General features: G+C 41.9%; 1 protein-coding gene across 1 annotated transcript in view; it reads right to left on the reverse strand.

The window, feature by feature from the left end:
• The window catches only part of ARFGEF3 (ARFGEF family member 3), a 93,608-nt gene extending 74,699 nt beyond the window's left edge, over positions 1-18,909 (reverse strand). Inside the window, exons 1-4 of the mRNA XM_065680745.1 lie at positions 18,342-18,909; positions 17,200-17,251; positions 3,375-3,456; positions 1,631-1,762 (exon numbers count right to left, since the gene is read on the reverse strand). Of these exons, the coding sequence (XP_065536817.1) occupies positions 1,631-1,762; positions 3,375-3,456; positions 17,200-17,251; positions 18,342-18,426 (351 nt within the window). The 5' untranslated portion in view covers positions 18,427-18,909. The remainder of the gene's footprint in view (positions 1-1,630; positions 1,763-3,374; positions 3,457-17,199; positions 17,252-18,341) is intronic.
• Positions 18,910-19,133: the final 224 nt, after the last annotated feature.

The following is a 19,133-nucleotide window of genomic DNA, read 5'->3' on the forward strand; positions in this document are numbered from 1 at the left end:
ATTAAATCAAAACACAAGCTTTGCTTTGTTCTCAGGATGTGAAGATACAGCCTGATTTTTACCATACATGCATTTCACTGCGCTTTTAGCCAAAAAGCGTCTTTCTACATCAAGATTTCACTCAGTAGAATGAAGACAATGTTCCCCTCTCTCTTCAGTGCTTAAACTGGAACTGAATGTGATTTTAAAAAAAAGGTACCTAAATAACATCTTAGGTTTTGGCTTGGATTTTATGTGATTTGGTGTTTTGGGTTGGTTGGGTTTTTTTTCTTCTCACATATTGAGACAACTAAAGAACATATTCACTCACAACTGTGGTAAAATAAGAGTGCTCACATTCTTCTCAGTGTGGGGGCAATGCATCACAGATGCACGTCAAGGCTTTCAGGGAAACAGTGTGCATGCAGATTCCAAATCTGCAACACTCAAGAAGGTAAAAAAACAACTTACAAAAAATTAGTGCATATCAAGAGAGACCTGCTGGTTCAGTAGTACTACTTAACTCTTACCTTTTCCCACTCTAGAGACAAAAGAAGGAAAGAGGCATGCTGGGTTAGGAATGCAGGTCTGGGTGTCACCAGTTAAACCTGTAAGTGGGCAGAAGCCTGCTCCCATAAACCAGATAACAGTCTACACAAATTCTTCTTCCTTTTTTCTGCTGCTAGGTTCACTCTTCTGTATGGTCTGACACTGAGCACATGTTGCACCCAAGTAGTCATCTTCAGTAGCAAAGAGTACAGCTCGTACAGAGAGGTTTCAGAGTGGATAACATATTCCTTAAAAGAAGGATGTGTCATGTAAGAAAAATAAAATATCTAATCTATGCACTTAGAAGTAAAGGACAGTCAAGCAGCAGATCCAAACATAGAAATCAGTACTAGGTATAGTAAGCATAGAGAAAGGATCACCAGGTTTGTACCAACCACTGATCAGCTACAGCACAAGACACTCAGACATTTGAGAACTACACACAACCTTTTTTATGGCAGTCCTGGCAAGTCATACAACCAACACAATGACAGGGCAAGGAAATTTGACAGCACCTTCCCTCTAAAACAGTATACCCTGGCTGCTGCGTTTACTAACACGAACAGGAGAACGCCAAAGCATTTCTAGAAATAGAAGCTTTCCCTGAGTGTACAAAACATCTATTTCCCTTATGCACCAGTACAGAGACACTTTGGTGCCTAAAAGAAATCAGGCTCCATCATTAGTATTTTACAAAGAAAACATGCAGCTAACAAACTAGAAAGTACCTATGCACACACAATTCGAAACTACAAACCTGCACAGCCCACCTCATAAGCCCCAACACTCAATACCAAACACAAACTTTCAAATCTCAAAGTCATTGATCTGTGAGCTCCCATGGACTAAATCACCTGCCCTATTTCAGTTTGCTGAAACTGGGACCACCACTGCACTGACTTAACATAAACAATCTCCTATTTAACCCAGGGAAACACAAGTGAAGTAGAAATGAAAATAACTGACATCTGCCAGCAGGAAGGAGGGTATCAAATACTGTCCTAAAGTGAAGATTTCCAAAGCAACAGCTAATTTATTTGCTAACCCCAGCATAGAGTCATGCAACCTCTGTTGCAAGCACTGATGTGTGTGAAACACTAACCTTCATCACTTCAACCTGCAGGTCTTCATTGAGTGAAGGAGTCACTTTGACAGCATTCAGCATCTGATTAAGCAATTGTTTCTCATCTGAGTCTGTTTCCACGGATACAAACCTCTCATCAGACAGCAGCTTCTGCAGAGAGAAATTGGCAATGTACAGGTTCAGACAAAACTGCCTCTGCCTAATCCTACTGTCAACTACTACACCTAAACCTATTAGTGTTTGGTACTATGATGGCTAGGTTTTCCACGTACACATTTCAAATTGATCTAACAATATAAAATACAAAAGTACAGCAAAACTGGGAGATCTGTGCCACGATGACGGAACCATTAAAATCTTTCAAATCAGCTGCCATTCCATATCATAAATGCAGATGGAGGACTGTATTGATGCATGGATTATCTTTTTAGGCTTATATATAGGAGGTAACACTCTTATTTAAGGTACCATGCTGCAAATCTGCAACTTGGCAATTCCAGTTCATACAGAACAAAAGTGTATGTGCGGCAAGTTAAAAGAGTAAAAAGATAAAATTTATCTTCACTGAGTGTTCCCAAGGAAGTTATACTACAGTGCAGAGTGGGTCATTGCTAATTCCTATTTTTGGTTGACGATCACTCTATTATGTTCTTCTAACTGGTGCACTTGCACTGATACAAGAGCAGACACGTGTTCCAGTCCCACTAGCATACTGTTGCTCTTCCTTTAAGAGCAACCCCTGCACCACCACACCCCCCACACCCCCCCCACACCCCCCCCCCATATATCTGAAATACAGGGCACAGGATTTCAGGGTGGGACCAGAGTACTATGCTGCAAGAAGGTGATATATACCTTCTGGCAGATCCAGAAACCCTTCAGGAACCCTTCAGTTCCCTTACAGGAACCCTTCAGAAAAGGCATTTTTTTCCCTAGCCAGAGCCCCCTACAGCCATGTTGTGTTGCAATATGGGGCACTCTCTAACCAAATGCCTGACATCTCATATGCTGAATTAAATGAGATTTAAACTTACATCCTTATACTCCCAAAACAATTTCATGCTTGCCTTTTGAAGGAGAAATTTCTTTTCAGAAAATGGTGGCATGCATTTCATGCCCCAGCAGTGTAGCAGCCTTTTCCACAACTAGTATCTCTGCAGTGATAAGTATTTACTGATACATACTCATTTGTCCAATTAAAAGAAAGGTAAACTGCTTTAGTTTTTATACTGTCAAACCCAAGAGACTCTTTCTGTTATTTGTGCTGCAGTGCTGTTTCATTTTGCAATTTCATAAACTTCAAATCAGACGCTACTCCTACTGTTTTCAGTGTACAAAAAACCCTGAAAAGTGCCCACACAGAGAATGCAGCTCCCAGATACTTTATTCACCTATCCATCTTTCAAGCACTGCTATCCTCTCTTCTAATCAAATAAAACAGCAAGACTTGACTCAGTTTAGTTTCTACGATGTTTAGCAGTGGCAAGGCTTACTGAGACTAGCACACAGCCACACAAGGAAGAGTACATCTACATTTCAACACTGAAAGGCAGGAACCCCAACCTATCTGCAGCACACTCTTAGCTCCTACAGAATCACCAGCCTTTACTTGCATCCTAACTTCTGAACTCTTCCAGAAACATGAACATTATTGTTGTTAGGTCCACACAAGGACAGACACTTTTTCTGTAGTATTTTGCTAAAGAAAAGCCTAGATTTCCTTAACGGTGCCCACTAACATACACCCACTCTAAAGCCATACCTGCATCCCTGCTAGAGCCTGCTGGGCCAGCTTCATACTCTTCGATTCCAGAGCTAGTTGGAGAGGAAGGAGACACTTCTCCCTGATGAAAATAAAAAAAAATTGTAAGTGAGAAGGAACAATGGAACTACAATTGGTATTCAAAGGAGTAACACTCCAGAAGAGCTGTATCACTTTCAGTAAGATGAGACTTGTGTACAGTAATCAAGGAGAATTTCAAAGCTCTGTGAAGCACTTTCATCTCAAGAAAGCTGGCATATTTCTTCACATACTGTTAAGAATGGCCTTTTAATTGAAATTTCACAAAATACTTCCAAACTGTTAGCCCTCTGCGTACATACATGAATGTGCAAAGCATAAAGAAGGGATTCGCAGCTCACTAGTGGTCCTTCAACTTGGTGTGTTAAGCATTACACTTCAGTCACCTACCTTCTGTTTCATATTCCAGTTGCCAGAAAAGCCTTTTTATAATCCACTTTCAATTAGTCAAGTTTTGGTCTATGCCCTCCTCTACAGTACAGTGCGTAGCTACTTCCTGCCACGTTAGCTCCCTCCAACTATAAATGACATTGACAAAAGCAAATGTATACTAACAAGTTTAGTTTACACCTGAATTAGCACATGCTATAACTATGGCTAAGCTGTACTTTGATTACAGAATAATTAATATTCATTTTTTGAATATCAAAATAAATCACTATTTAGGATGTTTTAGATGCAGTGCTCAGATACTGATTTCTCACCTTTTTTCTTTTTTTTTTTTTTTTTTTAACTTGGTGATCAAACCAAACAGTGCCTGGGTCTGTGACTTCTCTCCTTGCTCCTAATCAGAGAAGGGCTGCACTGTCTGATGGACACCTAGAAACCACAAGCCTTTGAACCAAATCCTGCTAGTTGGCAGGAAACTCATTCCTCATCAGAGATGCTCAGCTTATGTCCGACTGCAGCCTTCCTGAAGGGTTGCAACACTTCATTAGGCCACATAACATAAGAGGCACTTATCCGTAAATACAAAATCTATTTTTGCATTTATATAGACCTACTTGCTTTTGGCAAACAATTTTGTGTCAGCCCATAAGAGTCCTAGTTCTCCAACTCTCTGCACTGCACCCCAAGAAGCCCTTTTGGAATCACATTATCAAAAATGTTCAATTTCTAAAAATCTCAAAATGAAGTTTTCCCTCTTTTGCTCCTGCAAGCTGCCTTTGTCCTGAATTCACTTAGTTTCAGTTGACCCAATAATAAACATTAAACTGCTCCTCTTGCATGTTCTCCTTCCCTAAGAAGCCCTAGGTTAGAGTAACAGTGATTACCAGAGTTTCACACATACTGTCAAAGCTACCTAAAGCCATTCTTTGTCACAATCTGCCCATAATCTACTAACCTCCCTCCAAAACTGGCAATCTATAACCTGAACTTGGTTTTTAAAAAGCTTAAATCAAGATTATCAAACACTGACCATCACAGCTTTGGGGAACCTAACTTGTAACTCCTTCAGTGGATCCTGCTTGCAGAGGGGAATAAAAAGTCCCCTGTTTCGCATGTGTTCAATTGGTATTCCTTTCTCCCCACCTTTCCCCAAAAAGCACAGATCACAAGCTACCCCATGGAGCACAGATCTGCTATTTGCTCTTTGAAATACAACCCCTTCCTTTAATGATAAATTAGACTTGAGAATCACAAGCATGGCTCAGTTAAGCCATCTAGCAAGCTTTTGTACTTGGCAAAGACCTCTTGAGAATCTGCAGGTCTCTTAATATTTGTACCTTTTTCCCATGTTATTGGAGTTTGCTAAAGGCTATTTGGCATAAAACCACAAGAAGCTTTTAAAAAAGAAACATGAATTACAGAGATTTCTAAAGAACTAAGCAGACTACACATGTACCTTATACTAGGTTTCTAACTGAAAGCTAACCATTTGCTTAATTTAGGATATTCTGAGAAACAGGCTGGTACCAAGCCCAGTTTCCTCAGAAGCTCCTTTCATGAATGTTTCTGGGATCAGCTAAACTAGAAGGTCTCTTACAACCTGCAAGTTTAACATCCTAAACAGCCTGAACTACAGAACATCTAGGAAATACTTCCTCATGGAGCATCATATCATACAGATCTACAGGAACTGCCAGAACATCTACCCCAGGGTTCAGACAGTAATCTTCTAACCAACACAGAGCTGGCTGTTACTGCCTGTGTATCTACTGCCAGGTTTGCCTAAACCTGTGAACATATGTAGCATGCGGGTCAATTGTGATAGGACTTCCTAGTTTCCAGAGGTGCCACAGCAATACACCTCTAACCCACAGAGGGGTTTAAGTGCTATTTTATACATTGTGACTTTGACATAATCTCTCTTTTGAAAGAAGTTGTCACTATCACCTTCTGGGGGAGAATTCACATTTGAAATTAGTAGATCAACAGGTGTCAAAACAAAGTATCTGTTCATTAACTGGTACTCCATCAGCCAGAAACACACAGGGGAAAAAAGAAGGGAAAAAAGAATCACAACAGTGTATAGTACTAACTGTGGGTATTCTAAAAACTGATGATTATTTAGACCTGCACCTATTCAGGACAGAACACCACATTCTTTTACACTTCTCTACAATTTCCTGCAACAGTGTATAAATATTTGAGGAATTATTAATACACAACAAACTTATTCTCATGTTAAAGTGGACAGAGATTGGGATGAAAGGAAACAGGCAACCCTGGAGTGGATCCAGTCCAGTTTCATTATAATGAAGACAGGTGGGAGCTCCTATGGCTTATATGTAGCTATCCTGCACATCAGCATGTTGCCTACCATCTGTCATTAGATACTGCAATGAGCAGAGAACAATGAGAGTAGTTTCCTGAGATATCTCCCCAAATGAAGAGCCAAAAATGACAATCAGGAGAATGGAAATTAGAACAGATTCAATTAGCTGAACTTCCCATCCTTGCTAAAAATGTTTAACTGAAAAATCTAATTAAGGTTGCTGCAGCCTGTGTTCCACTGTTTTCTCAGAGAAAATTAATTGCCATTGTGTCACTTCCTGTTCTTGTTACACACTCAGTCAATTAAATCTTTAGTATTTCCATGCTACAGCTATAAAACACCTGCAGAGGTACCTCACAATGTCTGATTAGCCTAAGCATCTTCCACACTTCAGTTCAACCTGCCATTTAAATAGATTATCTGTTAGCATGAGAACACAGAAGGACATGGCAGATAATCCTCAGGCAGAATGGGAGAGAATAATGTAAATTAACACAATCAATCCATACTAAGGTCTACCACTTAAAAAACAGGTTCAATAAGGTTGCAAAAAAGATAATGCAAACCAGGATTTGGTCTCAACTTACAACAAGAAAGGGATTGAGGTTTCCTCTTACACCTTACAGCCCTTTTATAATTCCACCCTGTTTTGAGTGGTCCCATGCCATGGGATCTCATTGCTCTGCCTATAATGTCAAGTGACAATTCATTTGTGTTTTATAGTGCTACATACATGAAGTTCTCAGAATAAGCTGGTGCACACCAATATATTTCAAACCATGTTTAAGAATGTGTTCCATTTACATTACTGTACAGAAATTAGTTTCACACTGGAACTCCTAAGTGATGCACGTATGTGTGGACATCTATATGCAGTTTACGCACAAATACCAATATAATCCTGAATGAGATGAGTCAAGTACAACCCAGGGCATGAAAGGAAGGGAGCACCTTTGACTTGGAGGAGGGGAGGCTACCAAAAGCTTCAGGGTAAGGTATCCTGGGCATTGACAGATGAAACAAAGCAATGACAACAGAAGCTAGAGGGAAGAAGGAAGTTGAGACGGTGTGAAGAAAGTACAATAGTAAATAAAAAGGATGTGGTCAGATATCAGTGTTGTATTATGCTGAAATTCACATTAATTGCATTGTTTGCACATATCGACACTGTAGTGCTCTGGAAAGACAGTTTAAAAAAAACAAACCAAAACATGCACAAAGCGGGGGGCAGGGGGTGGTGGGGGTGGTGGGGGTGGGGCGTGGAGGGGAGGGAAAAAATAAAACAAGCCAAAAAACAACTCAGACTGTAATAACAGACCCTGGCTGTAAAAAAGGGTCTGGAAGAATGATTTTTCAACACAAAAAGTAACTGTAGAGACAGGAAACAGCTTTCCTAATCATGGTGTTTCTATTCAAATCTGGTTTAACACAAAAATACTGAACAAATGAGTATAACATGATGGCAGCCCCCTCCATCCAAAGCAAAGAATGACAAGCCACCCCTGTCCTGACCCAAAAGACCAACTAATGTTAAATATATATATATATAAAGGTCACTAAAAATCAGTAGCCATCTGCACTAATAGGAACTCTATTACAGAAAGCAGCATTTGGTAAGCTTGAACCTTGTTACATGCAAAACTGAGAGTACCAAGGACAAAGTCTCAGACCTGTTCCTACTGAGGCTACCTGGAGCTCTGTCACTAGACCTCCATGGTATCCCAAGTGATCTGCTCAGGCTCAAGCAGAAAGATCAGAGACAGAACCACGTGTGTAATCCATGACCAGTATCTCCAAGAGCACAGGTTGTCCTTCCTAAGCTACCCTATTCCATGGCTGTTGGCTTTGTAAACTGCAGAATGCGTCATGAGAATATAAATAGCCTTTATATTAACTATGTTGGGTTACAATGACCTTCCTAGTTGTCTGAGTTTGCCATGGCTCAACAGCCAACCTCTTTCCCTGAAGGTCTATCACAAAAGATGTTAGACAACTTTGGTGTTACAGTGCTACAAAAGAACAAACAAGCAAAGTTGCAGTTTACAGGTCCTGAAACAAAAGCCTGTTGAGAGACTGCTGTCATACTGTGTTGATATAAATTCTGATTTGCTTCAGCAGGATTAGGATTTTACTTCAGTTACTCACAAGCATAGAGAAACTTGTGTGCATGTTTCCCATGTCAAGAGATTTGCCTCTCACATAACCAGGTGAAATTCCACCTTTACTAATAACTTCATCATTTCTTGCTGAAAGGATTTTCATCTTCTTCACCACTTGCAGTTTTTGTTTTTGGTTTGGTTTTTTTTTTTAATAAAAAATCTCATTCTTCTTCTCCACACAGTACAAAATTTTTCACTTCTATCTAGTTAAAATGGAAAGGCTTTTTTTTTTTTTTTTCCACCTGACTTGAGGTTTAACTCTCCTTTTCCTTCCACATCAGATTCTCTCTCACCTCAGCTGCTGACATCAGCTCTCTCTTGGAGTTCCCTCTGGGTATCACCTCTAGTTCAGTATTTAATTTTTCCTTCCTCTCTGCTTCCCTCTTCCCTTCAATCCTTTTGCTTTTCAAACCAAGACAAGCTAATCACTTCACCCAGCATTTAAAAGAACCTGCCTCTGCAAGGAGGCATATGAACTGCTTATCAAAGGACCCTTAATGACACAGAGAAAAGGAAGTGAGCCATAATGTAACTTCATACAGTTTGTTAGCTAGACCTTTAACAATTTTTCAACCTAGAATGTCAAATGAGATTGTAATTTAATACTAGTTGGTATTAAAACAGTGAGACTGTGGTGTTTCTAATCTTTGTTATTTACATACTTTTCAAAAGAAATGCATTTACTATAACAGCAGAAGTATAGCTCTACTCATGGGAAAGGCAAATGTGAACAGTTTAGTCCTCCATCCAGCCTAATGCAGCTGAGAGTAGAGAATTCATACAGCCCTAATTAAATAGCTCAGCTGGAGAGCACTTCTTAGGTCACTTGCTTCCTTGCTATACTCATAACATCTGGATTTCAACACAAACATAAAGTTCCTAGATAGGAGCCTGACACTATTGTCAAGATGAAACAGAACAAACCCAAAAGCATACACACACGATGTACCTTTTTTTTTTGAGAGGACAGGAAAAGACACAACAAAAGATTCCACACAGTATTAAAGTGGACAAGACCGAAATAATAACCAGGATGCTTCCAGTCTCTAAAGCTGTAGCATAACCTCTCCATGATACATTATCATCACTCTCTCTAGAACATCCACCCCAGTAGGTTTTCACCCTTTGTACAAAAGGTATGTCAGTTGTTTACTAACTCTGCTCTTAAGTAATTTGATGACTCACAGAAACCTCAAAGGTCTTTCATTACAAAGCTATCTGTATCCTCTAGTATTGATTATCATTTGAAGTACAGCATGAAGATGAGGTGAGAAGCAGTGTATCCATCCTTAGTGTACACCTTCTTGTCCAGCATGTATTGCATACACTGCATTTGCTCAGGCAACAATTTTCAAAGCTTATCAAGCTATTCCATGAAACCTCTCTTCCCTGTATTTGATAAGCCTGGAGGGGATACTATGGATCTTTCCAGTGAAAAGATTTTTGCTTCAAAATTTCAGTGCACTGAAAACAACAAATAAAACATCTTATGAGAATTACACACTTCCACCAAAAGTTTTACAGTGCTGGGACTGGGTGGACTGAAGGGACAGAAAAGAGATGCAGAGGTACTATAGTGCAGGTATCTTGCAGATGACCTTATTTTCTCCATTACAGCTGAATGGCCTAGAGTTAGTCACAGAAGTCTGATAGGGAAATGGGAGGATAATATTTACACCTGGTCATTACTAGTTACACTTTGAAGGTTAATTTTACAATCTGCAATTCCACTTGCACAGCAGTGCAATGCTAGATCTTAACAGACCTAAGGGATGATTGTTAAAAATATCCCCAGAATTGCAATGCATTACGTAATTTTATACTCACTGCACCTTAGCATATTCAATTTCTTAAGCAAACAAACATTCAAGGAAACCAAAGGTTTCCTGCATTTCCTGCAGCTTTGTTACTTTTCATGGAATGTAATTAAAAGAACTGTAAGAAAAGACTTTTATTATTCCAAATCACCCCTCCGTTTTCAAAACAAAGTCATGACTTGCACATCACACAAAGGCCACAGCAGAGTCAAGCCTTAGTACAAAAACAGTCCTCTAGGTTTCAGTGCCACTTGTCAGTGCTTCCCACCCCATTTCATTCCTTAAGGCAATTATCAACAGCCTCTCAAAGTTCTCACTTTCTTCTTCCCGCAAGCACTACAAGTGATCAGATGTTTAAAACAAACACAGACACTGCTATCCCACTATCATCCCTAGACCCTCAAGGCAATATTTCAGTTACATTTTTAACAGAAGTTAGACAAACATTCAAAACTATGGCTGGTCTCATCTTTTGTTCCTGTACTGAATGAGTTATGTACATCCCACAGTAACTGAATGTTGGGGGTTAACCCCAACAGGCAACTCAACAGATGTTCCACACTCCCACCCTACTGGCTTCTATGAAGAGAACCAACTCGGTACACTATGGGCTTTTGTCACAAATCTAGAATAAAGTTTTAGAAGAATCCATAAAAGGAACAAAGACCTAAAGAAGTAGTGAGTATTAAGGTTCACTACTACAAAGAATGTGAACGCAGAAAGTTAATTTCAGAAAAGAGCAAGCACTGCCCTTTTTTTTCCTTTTTTTTTTTCCTAACCAACCAACCAAACCACAAAGCACATGCATGATGGAAACCAACCTATACACCCCTTTCCTCTCCAACATTGTCTTTTGGGGTCCCAGAACACATTCAAAGCTCTGCTGAGATAAAAATACCTGCCTATCAGACATGAAATAGGGCCAGTTACATACCCCATATTAAACATGCAGAATGATCCAAATACTGTACTAGACAGCACCACTCTGCCCTTCTAAACATTAATCTCCTCCCCTCACCCACTCCCTAACATTAGAACCAGAAGTGTAACATTTAAAATCAAGACCAGAGCACAGTTATATACATATACACAGCATATATTAGCATTCAAACACCAAATCGGCTACACAAATGCCCCCCAAAATCGGGATGCAACATGTAAACTGCCATCACAGGAGATGCAGCTCAGCAATCCATACTGTCACTAGAATCTCTTCTTGGCTTGATTCCTGACAGGGAACTCATCATCTACTTGCTGAATGTCAGATAGCGACTGCATAATGGTGGAACAGCATGAGTCACATATTCAGCAGTCATGTTCAGGAGGAAAGCACAGGAACACTTAATGCCAGGTGGTTGTGTCAGCAAGAGCAGGAAGAAAATGCTTTAAAAAAGCAAAAGAAAGAAAGAGAGAGAGGTATGCTAAAAACACCCTTCCAAAAAAAACCCAAAATTCCTCCATTTCTGCTTCTTCCTTCTGGTCAGAGGATCTCCTATAGACATCAGCTTCCCTGTCCACTCTCTCCCAGTAGAAAGAAACTAACAGAAATTATGAACAAAATAAAGTAGATGGAAGAAGCATGAAATTACGAAATCACAAATATTTCTTCACAATGGAGAAACCAAAATGCATCCCCAGACTCAAGATTCTTTAAGTGGATGAATTAGCTGCAAAGTCTCTATGACATTAGATGTTTTGTGATGATCACACTGCACTTACTGCTTTTAGTATTTGTGGAGCACATGTAAGCTAAAATAATGTTCCATTTCAGAGTTTGTAAGTTGCAGCTACTTCTCAAGATGTCAGATGCAAAGCTAGAGATGCTAAAATTAAATGGCAGAGTAGCACTACCAATTTCACCCCCAAACGCTCATGACTATGGGGGTGGGGAAAAGCAAGGAGGACAGCTATGTCAGAGTTCAGCCTGGTTTAAAGCTCACTTCTGCTCCTGACTTCTCTTCATTGCACCAGTTTCCCAAAGTTCACAAATTACCCTCAAGAGCTAGCATCAAGATGAACAGGACTGGGATCCAAACAGGACATAACCTGGTTATTACAGAGGACCCTGCTCACCACCGACTTCTGACTTCCCAGCTGTAACTTCAGAAATAGTGCCTATTTTTGAAAGGCCAATGAAAAATACCAGAGGGATGCAAGCTTTTCCAGTAATTAACATAGGAACTGCTACCAGCACAAACAGTACTTGGGAATGCTCAGCACCTTTGAGAGCCAGGACCTGTATCTCTCTGACTAGGCACGCAGAATTGGTGCCCTCAAGGCTTGGACCTGTACCTCCCTTCAATACCAAATACCTCCTCCAGGTTTTAGGTATAGAGACATAGAGTATACAGATATGCTGAAGAGATAAATAAGCATTTTGAAAGCCTTTCCAGTTCTTTTTCAGAACATCAGTTACTACACCAGAATGCATCACTCATCAACATGTCTCATGACCATTACTTTAAAGTCCACAGGGGAAACTTTAAACTACCATGAACTGCAATTTATACTACTGAGAACCTTGGCTAAGCAGCATCTTCTGCACTCAGACACATTTCTCCAGGAGTAAAGAGACAACAGCCACACAAGCTCCACAGAACAGCTCAAACTCCAAGACTGCAGTGACGCTTTTGCTATACTGATGGATAAAAAAAAAAAAAAAAGTAGTATCTATTTTGCCATTGTTCTGTTCAGAAGAAAAGTAATGATAGGACAGTAGCAAGACATGAAAATTATATAAAATGTCCTGGAACTATGAGAAAAATCTCTTTAGGATAGTTAAAAAAACCCCAAAAACCTAACGAAGAATGACAAGGATGTGGTAAGGAATTCTGTACATAAGACTCCAGGTTACAGTGACGATAGCAACACCAAAACAGAACAGCTAAACTGAGCCTCCTTCAGAAGTCCCAACCAACCTCTTCTTCGCAGTACCAAGTCCATGCTGATGAAAAGCCACTGAGTTTTGCATACCCGATAAGGCCTGACTTCATTACATAAAGCATTCCAAGAAACTCTAGTAAATCCAAGTTTTTTCAAAGCAGTGTGTGACTGGCAAGCACTGTCTAGCCTTTTATTTTATTCTCTTTTCTTCACAAGTATTAAACTGTGCTGATCAAACATTCTTTTTCAAGGCTTATTTTCTTTTGTCTGCTCAGTTACCTTTTATGGATCACACTTCAGCCTCTAAAATAACAATGGAGAAACCAGTCAGGAATTAGCCAAGAAAGAGCTAGCTTTAGAGCAGAATTTGTCATCTTGAAAATACTGAAGTAATGCAGCCCAAAGTAGCCAACAACTGTTTGCTGGCAGACAACATTAAGGTCTCTTTAGCTATTTTCCATGTGATCAATTCACCAATTAAAACACCAGCACATCAACTCCTTTTGTCTAATTCATTATTTATAAGTCATCCATTCAGTCTCCTTAAGCAGTTAGTATGTATCTAGTCTTCACAAGGCCTGTTCATCAAAGACAAACACCACCCGACCAGGCAGGCAACAACAGATCTGTTAGCAATGGGTTATGTGACCGTACCTTCTCAGGAATTCATAGGACATCTGTGGCAAAGCTTTGAACTGACTTAAGGTAATTTCCATCCTGGTCCACTTTAATTTTCTTTAATATTTCATATCCTTGCTCAATACTCTGATCACAAGTTAAAGTACTGAAAAAACCCACAGATTCCTCTCTCGAGGCAGAGCTGACAGGACTCTGTGGGAAACTCCACATTTACTGGAGATTGATGTTTCTTTAGAAAGTGAGATATTTAAGTAACGCCCCTCACTAGACTTAATATGCAAGGTCATTAATTGGGATTTGGATTTGTAAATCCAATTAACATCAAAGAAAGCTGAACAGCAAAATAGTCTCATTTAGCTCCCTGAAGATACACCTAACAGATCTCTATCAAACTAATTAAAGAATGACATTCCAGACTGAATGTCCAGTCACTGCATTTCCTTGGGCAAAAGTACTCCAGATGCTCCCAAGCACAGCAGGCATGTGCTATCTAAACTGCTACCAGAGAAGTGGTGGAAACAGCTCCCTTACAAACACCACAGCTGAACCCCCTGACTAACTATACAGGCTTCAGGGAACTGCAATGCAGTCTGCCCAGCGTTCATTACAGAGGCCCAACACAAGAGAGGAAGCTACAGATAGGCTGCAAGCAAGCCAGAACATAGAAATAATCTACCCCAATCTATCATGGAGATAAGTATGTAGCTGATATAACTCATGTAAAAAGACTTTGGACTCAGCTAGTCATGGTCTGAGGAAATATGAAGAGCTACTTGTCTTCCCCATTCTCACCCTAGAATCATGGTCTTAAAAGAGAACAGTATGAAAAACCTCTGGACATCTTATTCTCGTGAGCAGACTTCATTCTTCAGTTACAGAAGGAAAAGAACTTAAGTAAGTGCATGGCAAGTCTGTTAAATGTCAATAACACCAGCACAATTTGCTACTGGAAGTCAGATGCTGCTCTGTGGAGAACAGAAACAATACTGATTGGGGTACTCACCAGATTCACTATTTCTGAAACTGAGCCAGTGTCTATCTCAACTGGCTCATGAACCTCTGTCCCCCACTCTTATGCAGTATAGATGTGCCCTACATCATGAACCTTCCCAAATGTACTGTAGAGAAGTGTTGATGTCCTTCTCTTATATTCAGTATATTCTAAGAAAACACCAAACTTGCTTACTAGACAAGCTGGAACGTCCTCCCTGCACATACAGTACTCAAAATACTCATTCAGCTGCTGCTTTTGGAAGAGACCTCACAGATATGTATTTCTCTCTTGAACTACTTGCCATATTGCCTTTAACACTACCAGTATGTTGTGGCTATGGATCTCAAATCTGAGCTGTGGACTAGGGTTACCTGGTGGAAATATTATGTGTCTTCACTCTAACTCTAGTATCATGAAATATTCCAGAGCATATCCCCAGGCTCCACTACTACACTCAGAAATACTGAAGCAGAAAGGGTGAATGGCAGATGCAAAGCACATGAGCAGCAAAGGGCTGATTTATATTACAGCAGATGATCCAATCTGCATCTAATAAAGACGAAAGCAGTACAGGAGCATGGTCAGATTGTCTCCATCCTACACGGTATCTGTACTTGGCTGTATTTCCGGCCATTGCTCTATTTTCAAGGCTATTATTTTACAGTGTTAGGAACCAAGCCATCATAGCACTGTTCTTTAACAAATACTCTGCAAAGATGAATTTTTACCTAATTTGCACATAATGCAGGTTAAATCCAGGCCAAAGATATGGCTCAGTGTGCAGTAACTTGTTGGCAGAGAATGAAGACTAAAATCAGAGTACTGGTGACAGGAACATCTCCCACACTGTGTGAGGCTGTGTGCCAGAACCTTACCAAGGACCCCACAACCAAAGCTTTTTCATTCAAATTCTGTAGTGCACCTTTCATTTTGCAAAACATCCACTAATAGAGTTAATTGTTACTGACAAGTCTAACGTTAAGAGCTTACTTCATCATAGCTACACCTGTGAAGGTATTAGCTTTATCTAAAAAGATCAGGATTTGGGGAGGTGGTGTGAGGAATGGGACACATGGGACGAGACAGACACGGACCCAAACAACAAAGCAACTAAGCAAAGGCAACATGAAGAATATTGGAGGAAGAAAAAAAGGTAGCATATCTGCAAAGAAGCATTAGGCAAGTGAAAAAGGAAGAAATGTGGTAACAGCACTTAAAAACAGAGACCATATTATTATTAGAGACGAAGGGTGATAAATAGGAAGATGAAGTGCCAAGTAAACATAATCTAATTCTAATGGAGCTACTGGGAATTACTCATCCAGCTGTTTTCAGCTGCCCAGCCTGTGTTGGAAATGTCTGTGTCTGGCACTGGTCATGTCAGACCTATGCTACATGCATTCCGCATTGACTTGAGTCCCCTTGTGGACTGCAGTTGACAGCCTTTCAGAGCAGCAGAACTGCTCTTACTCCTTTCATGTGTGGTTGGCTGCTCTGGGATAACTAGCTCTTCAGACCCTAATCTTCCTTGCACAGCTGAAAGGAGAAGAGTGGAGTAATGAGGTGATAAAAATATTCACAGGAGTAATATCGCAGTAAAAAAGCATCACCTCTGTCAACAGCTAATAGCAGATATCTAGGAGGACCTCAGGATGTGCCAAATTTATAGCAACACTCCTACTCTCATAAATTCAATCATCTGACTGAAGTACTTCTGATTAAGAAGGGGTACCTTTGCATCCAATAGACTTCAATGAATTTCTTCCATGGATTGGTTCAGGTGTTTTTTGAACCCATGAAAACCTTTAGCCTCCCTTACATTATCTAATAAGGCAAGCCTAAGCATTTCACATCTTAACAGTAAGCTGTGTGAAACAGCGTCCTCCTGTTTTGAGCAGTGTTCATGCTAGTTTCTTTTCATGCTTCCTAATGGCTCTGTCAGAAGGGACAGTGAACAATTTTGCCTATTTGCTTTCTCCAGAGCAATCAGAATTTCCAAAAGGAAATCTCAAATAGCTCTACAAATGAGGACAGTACCACCTCTCCCATTTTACAGGTGTACAAACGGAGACGGAAAGAAGGCTTACTCAAGATAACCTAGCAGGCTAAAGCAAGCGGTAGGCATAGAAAGTATGTGAGTTTAGTTCCTACTCAGTGTCCTACTCATGTAGTGATATAGTCTTTCAGTTTCTAGAATATTTATTTTCAGTAAACAGAAACTTACCTAGATTTAAAAGAAAACAAACACACTGAGAAGACTTAGATGCATTATCACTTATGCTGAAGCCTGTAATTTATAAGGAATACTCTTTAGACCATAAGACAGCCCTCCATTCTAAGTGTCACCATTATACATACTCGCACCCATTTTGACATGGTTCCTTATATTTCATTCATGGCTAGAGGCCAAGGGCTCATCAGCAAATTATCTACTACTACCAGGCTGGATCTACAAACTAAAGAAATCACATAGATTCAGCCCCTTCCTCTGTCTACCTCGCTTTTAATTCCAATTTTTACTTCAGTTTTACAAACACTCAACAGCTCCACAGGATTCAATATTAAATGTCCTTACCTTAGCTGATATGGAGGTATCTTGATAGCAGCATCAGGAGAATCCAAGGTTTCTGTATAACCAAAGGAAACAATAGGGCTTTTAAAAGAAACTTCTGAGTTCAGCCACAGTAATACATCTGACTACAGTCTCTGAACCAATGATCCTAAAGTTTATACCTGCTCCAGCTTACAGAACAACAGTCACTGCTGCTCCAAGTCAACAAAGCACTTAGTGAAAGGACTGAGGAAATTAGTAAGAATATCAGCATTTTGGCAGCACAGTACTGGAACACTATAGAGGATATTAGTGTGGCTGCTGTGCAAGGGTAACACAGAGTTAATGAAGCAATGCATGGCACATCAAGCTGAAAGGCCAGTAATAAGACAGCAACAGGTATGAACTACCCTAGACTGCTGTCACTAAGTGTGTATGTAAAATTAAAAAAATCAAAGCAATTTTAAGTGTTATATTTATGCTGGTGTAAGCTAAGGGTCTTGCTGATTTGTGCTCCAGGTAGTTAGCATCGAAAGCACTTCAAGTCATAGCCAGTCTCTGGAAATGGGTGGATGCTGAAATGTACCTGAGCTCATACACCCTTAAAAGAACTCATTTTATTGATCATCATTTCCATTATACAACAAGAATAAAACAGCTCATGGAATCCAGTAAAGACAAATATATACAGCTTTTGAAATAGATGCCAGAATGCAAACCAGCAGTAAGAAAACTGTACCGGAGGGGTTTGTAGGATGACTGAGGAACCGGGGAGGGGGGCTTTCAGAGAACTGACACTCCCCTCCCCAAAAGACAGAAACTGATTAGCTACTGACACCCGTATCAGCCCCGCAAGACCCAAGGAGCAGCCCCAAGAGGTGAGGTGGCGAGGGACGCAGACGCTCTCCGGGACTGCCAGCAGGTGCCACAGCCCCTGCCCGCAGCGCGGAGCCCCCGGACGTTTTTAGGCGCTCCGGTCCCCCACCTCCCGCTGGAGGCTCGGAGGCCAGCGCGGAACAAGTTTGTTGAGGTCTCCCTGCCTCCGCCGTTACAAAACCGCTCCGTGGGAGGCTCCTGCCCCGCACCGCTGCGGGCAGGGCCGTGCCATGACCCGCTCCGCTCCCCCGCGGGCAGCCCGGCTGCGGCAGGCTCAGCCCGGCCCTTACCGATAGCCCAGGTGCAGCTCTCCTTGATGGCCCTATGCTTGCTGCCCGACGCTTCCTTCTGCAGCTTTCGCAGGATTTCTTCCATCTTGCCTCCCCCGGGATCCGCGCGAAGCCGCAGGGGCAGAGGAGCAGGCGGCGAGGAGGAGGAGGGCGGTGCGGACAGCAGAGCAAAGCCGGGGCTGTCGGCGCCGCGGCCGTGCCTACACGCGGACGGTGCGAGGCACCCCGCTGCCGCCCCGCAGCCGCTGATGAATCACGCCGAGCTCCATGGCGGGGACACGTCAGTTGTTGCCGCTGCGGAGTCCCTCCTCCTCCTCCTCCTCCTCTTTCGCTTCCACGCCGGCCAGGCCCCAGTGGCGCAGCCGGGCTGGGGCCGCTCCTGGTCCTGCCCGCCACGGACCCAACCCGGCGGCTGCGGCTTGCGCCTGCCCCTGGAGAGCGGGGAGTCCCCTCTCAGAGCCAGGAGGAGAGGCTGCGGAGGTTGCCTCTGGCCGTGCAGGGCCCGCGGAGAGGAGCGGAGGACTGCGCCGCAGGACCCAGACCCTGCGGCGGCAGCCGCCCCACGGGAGGAGCACGGCGCGGTCGGGAGGGATGCGGCCTGGCCGGTTGCCATGGCAGCCCCTGCCCGCCCGCAGAAGGCGGGAGGGGTGGGCTCGATGTCTGCCTGCGGTGTACGCTCCGGGGCTCCAGCCGCTGCACTCGCGGGGCCGGAAGACGCCTTGTGCGCTTTGCAGGACTGAGGCGGGGACCGGCCCCTGGGCCTGCCCGGGCTCCCCACCGCCCAGCTGCTGA

This window comes from Lathamus discolor, chromosome 5, assembly GCF_037157495.1.
Source record: "Lathamus discolor isolate bLatDis1 chromosome 5, bLatDis1.hap1, whole genome shotgun sequence".
NCBI classification, from domain to species: domain Eukaryota; kingdom Metazoa; phylum Chordata; class Aves; order Psittaciformes; family Psittacidae; genus Lathamus; species Lathamus discolor.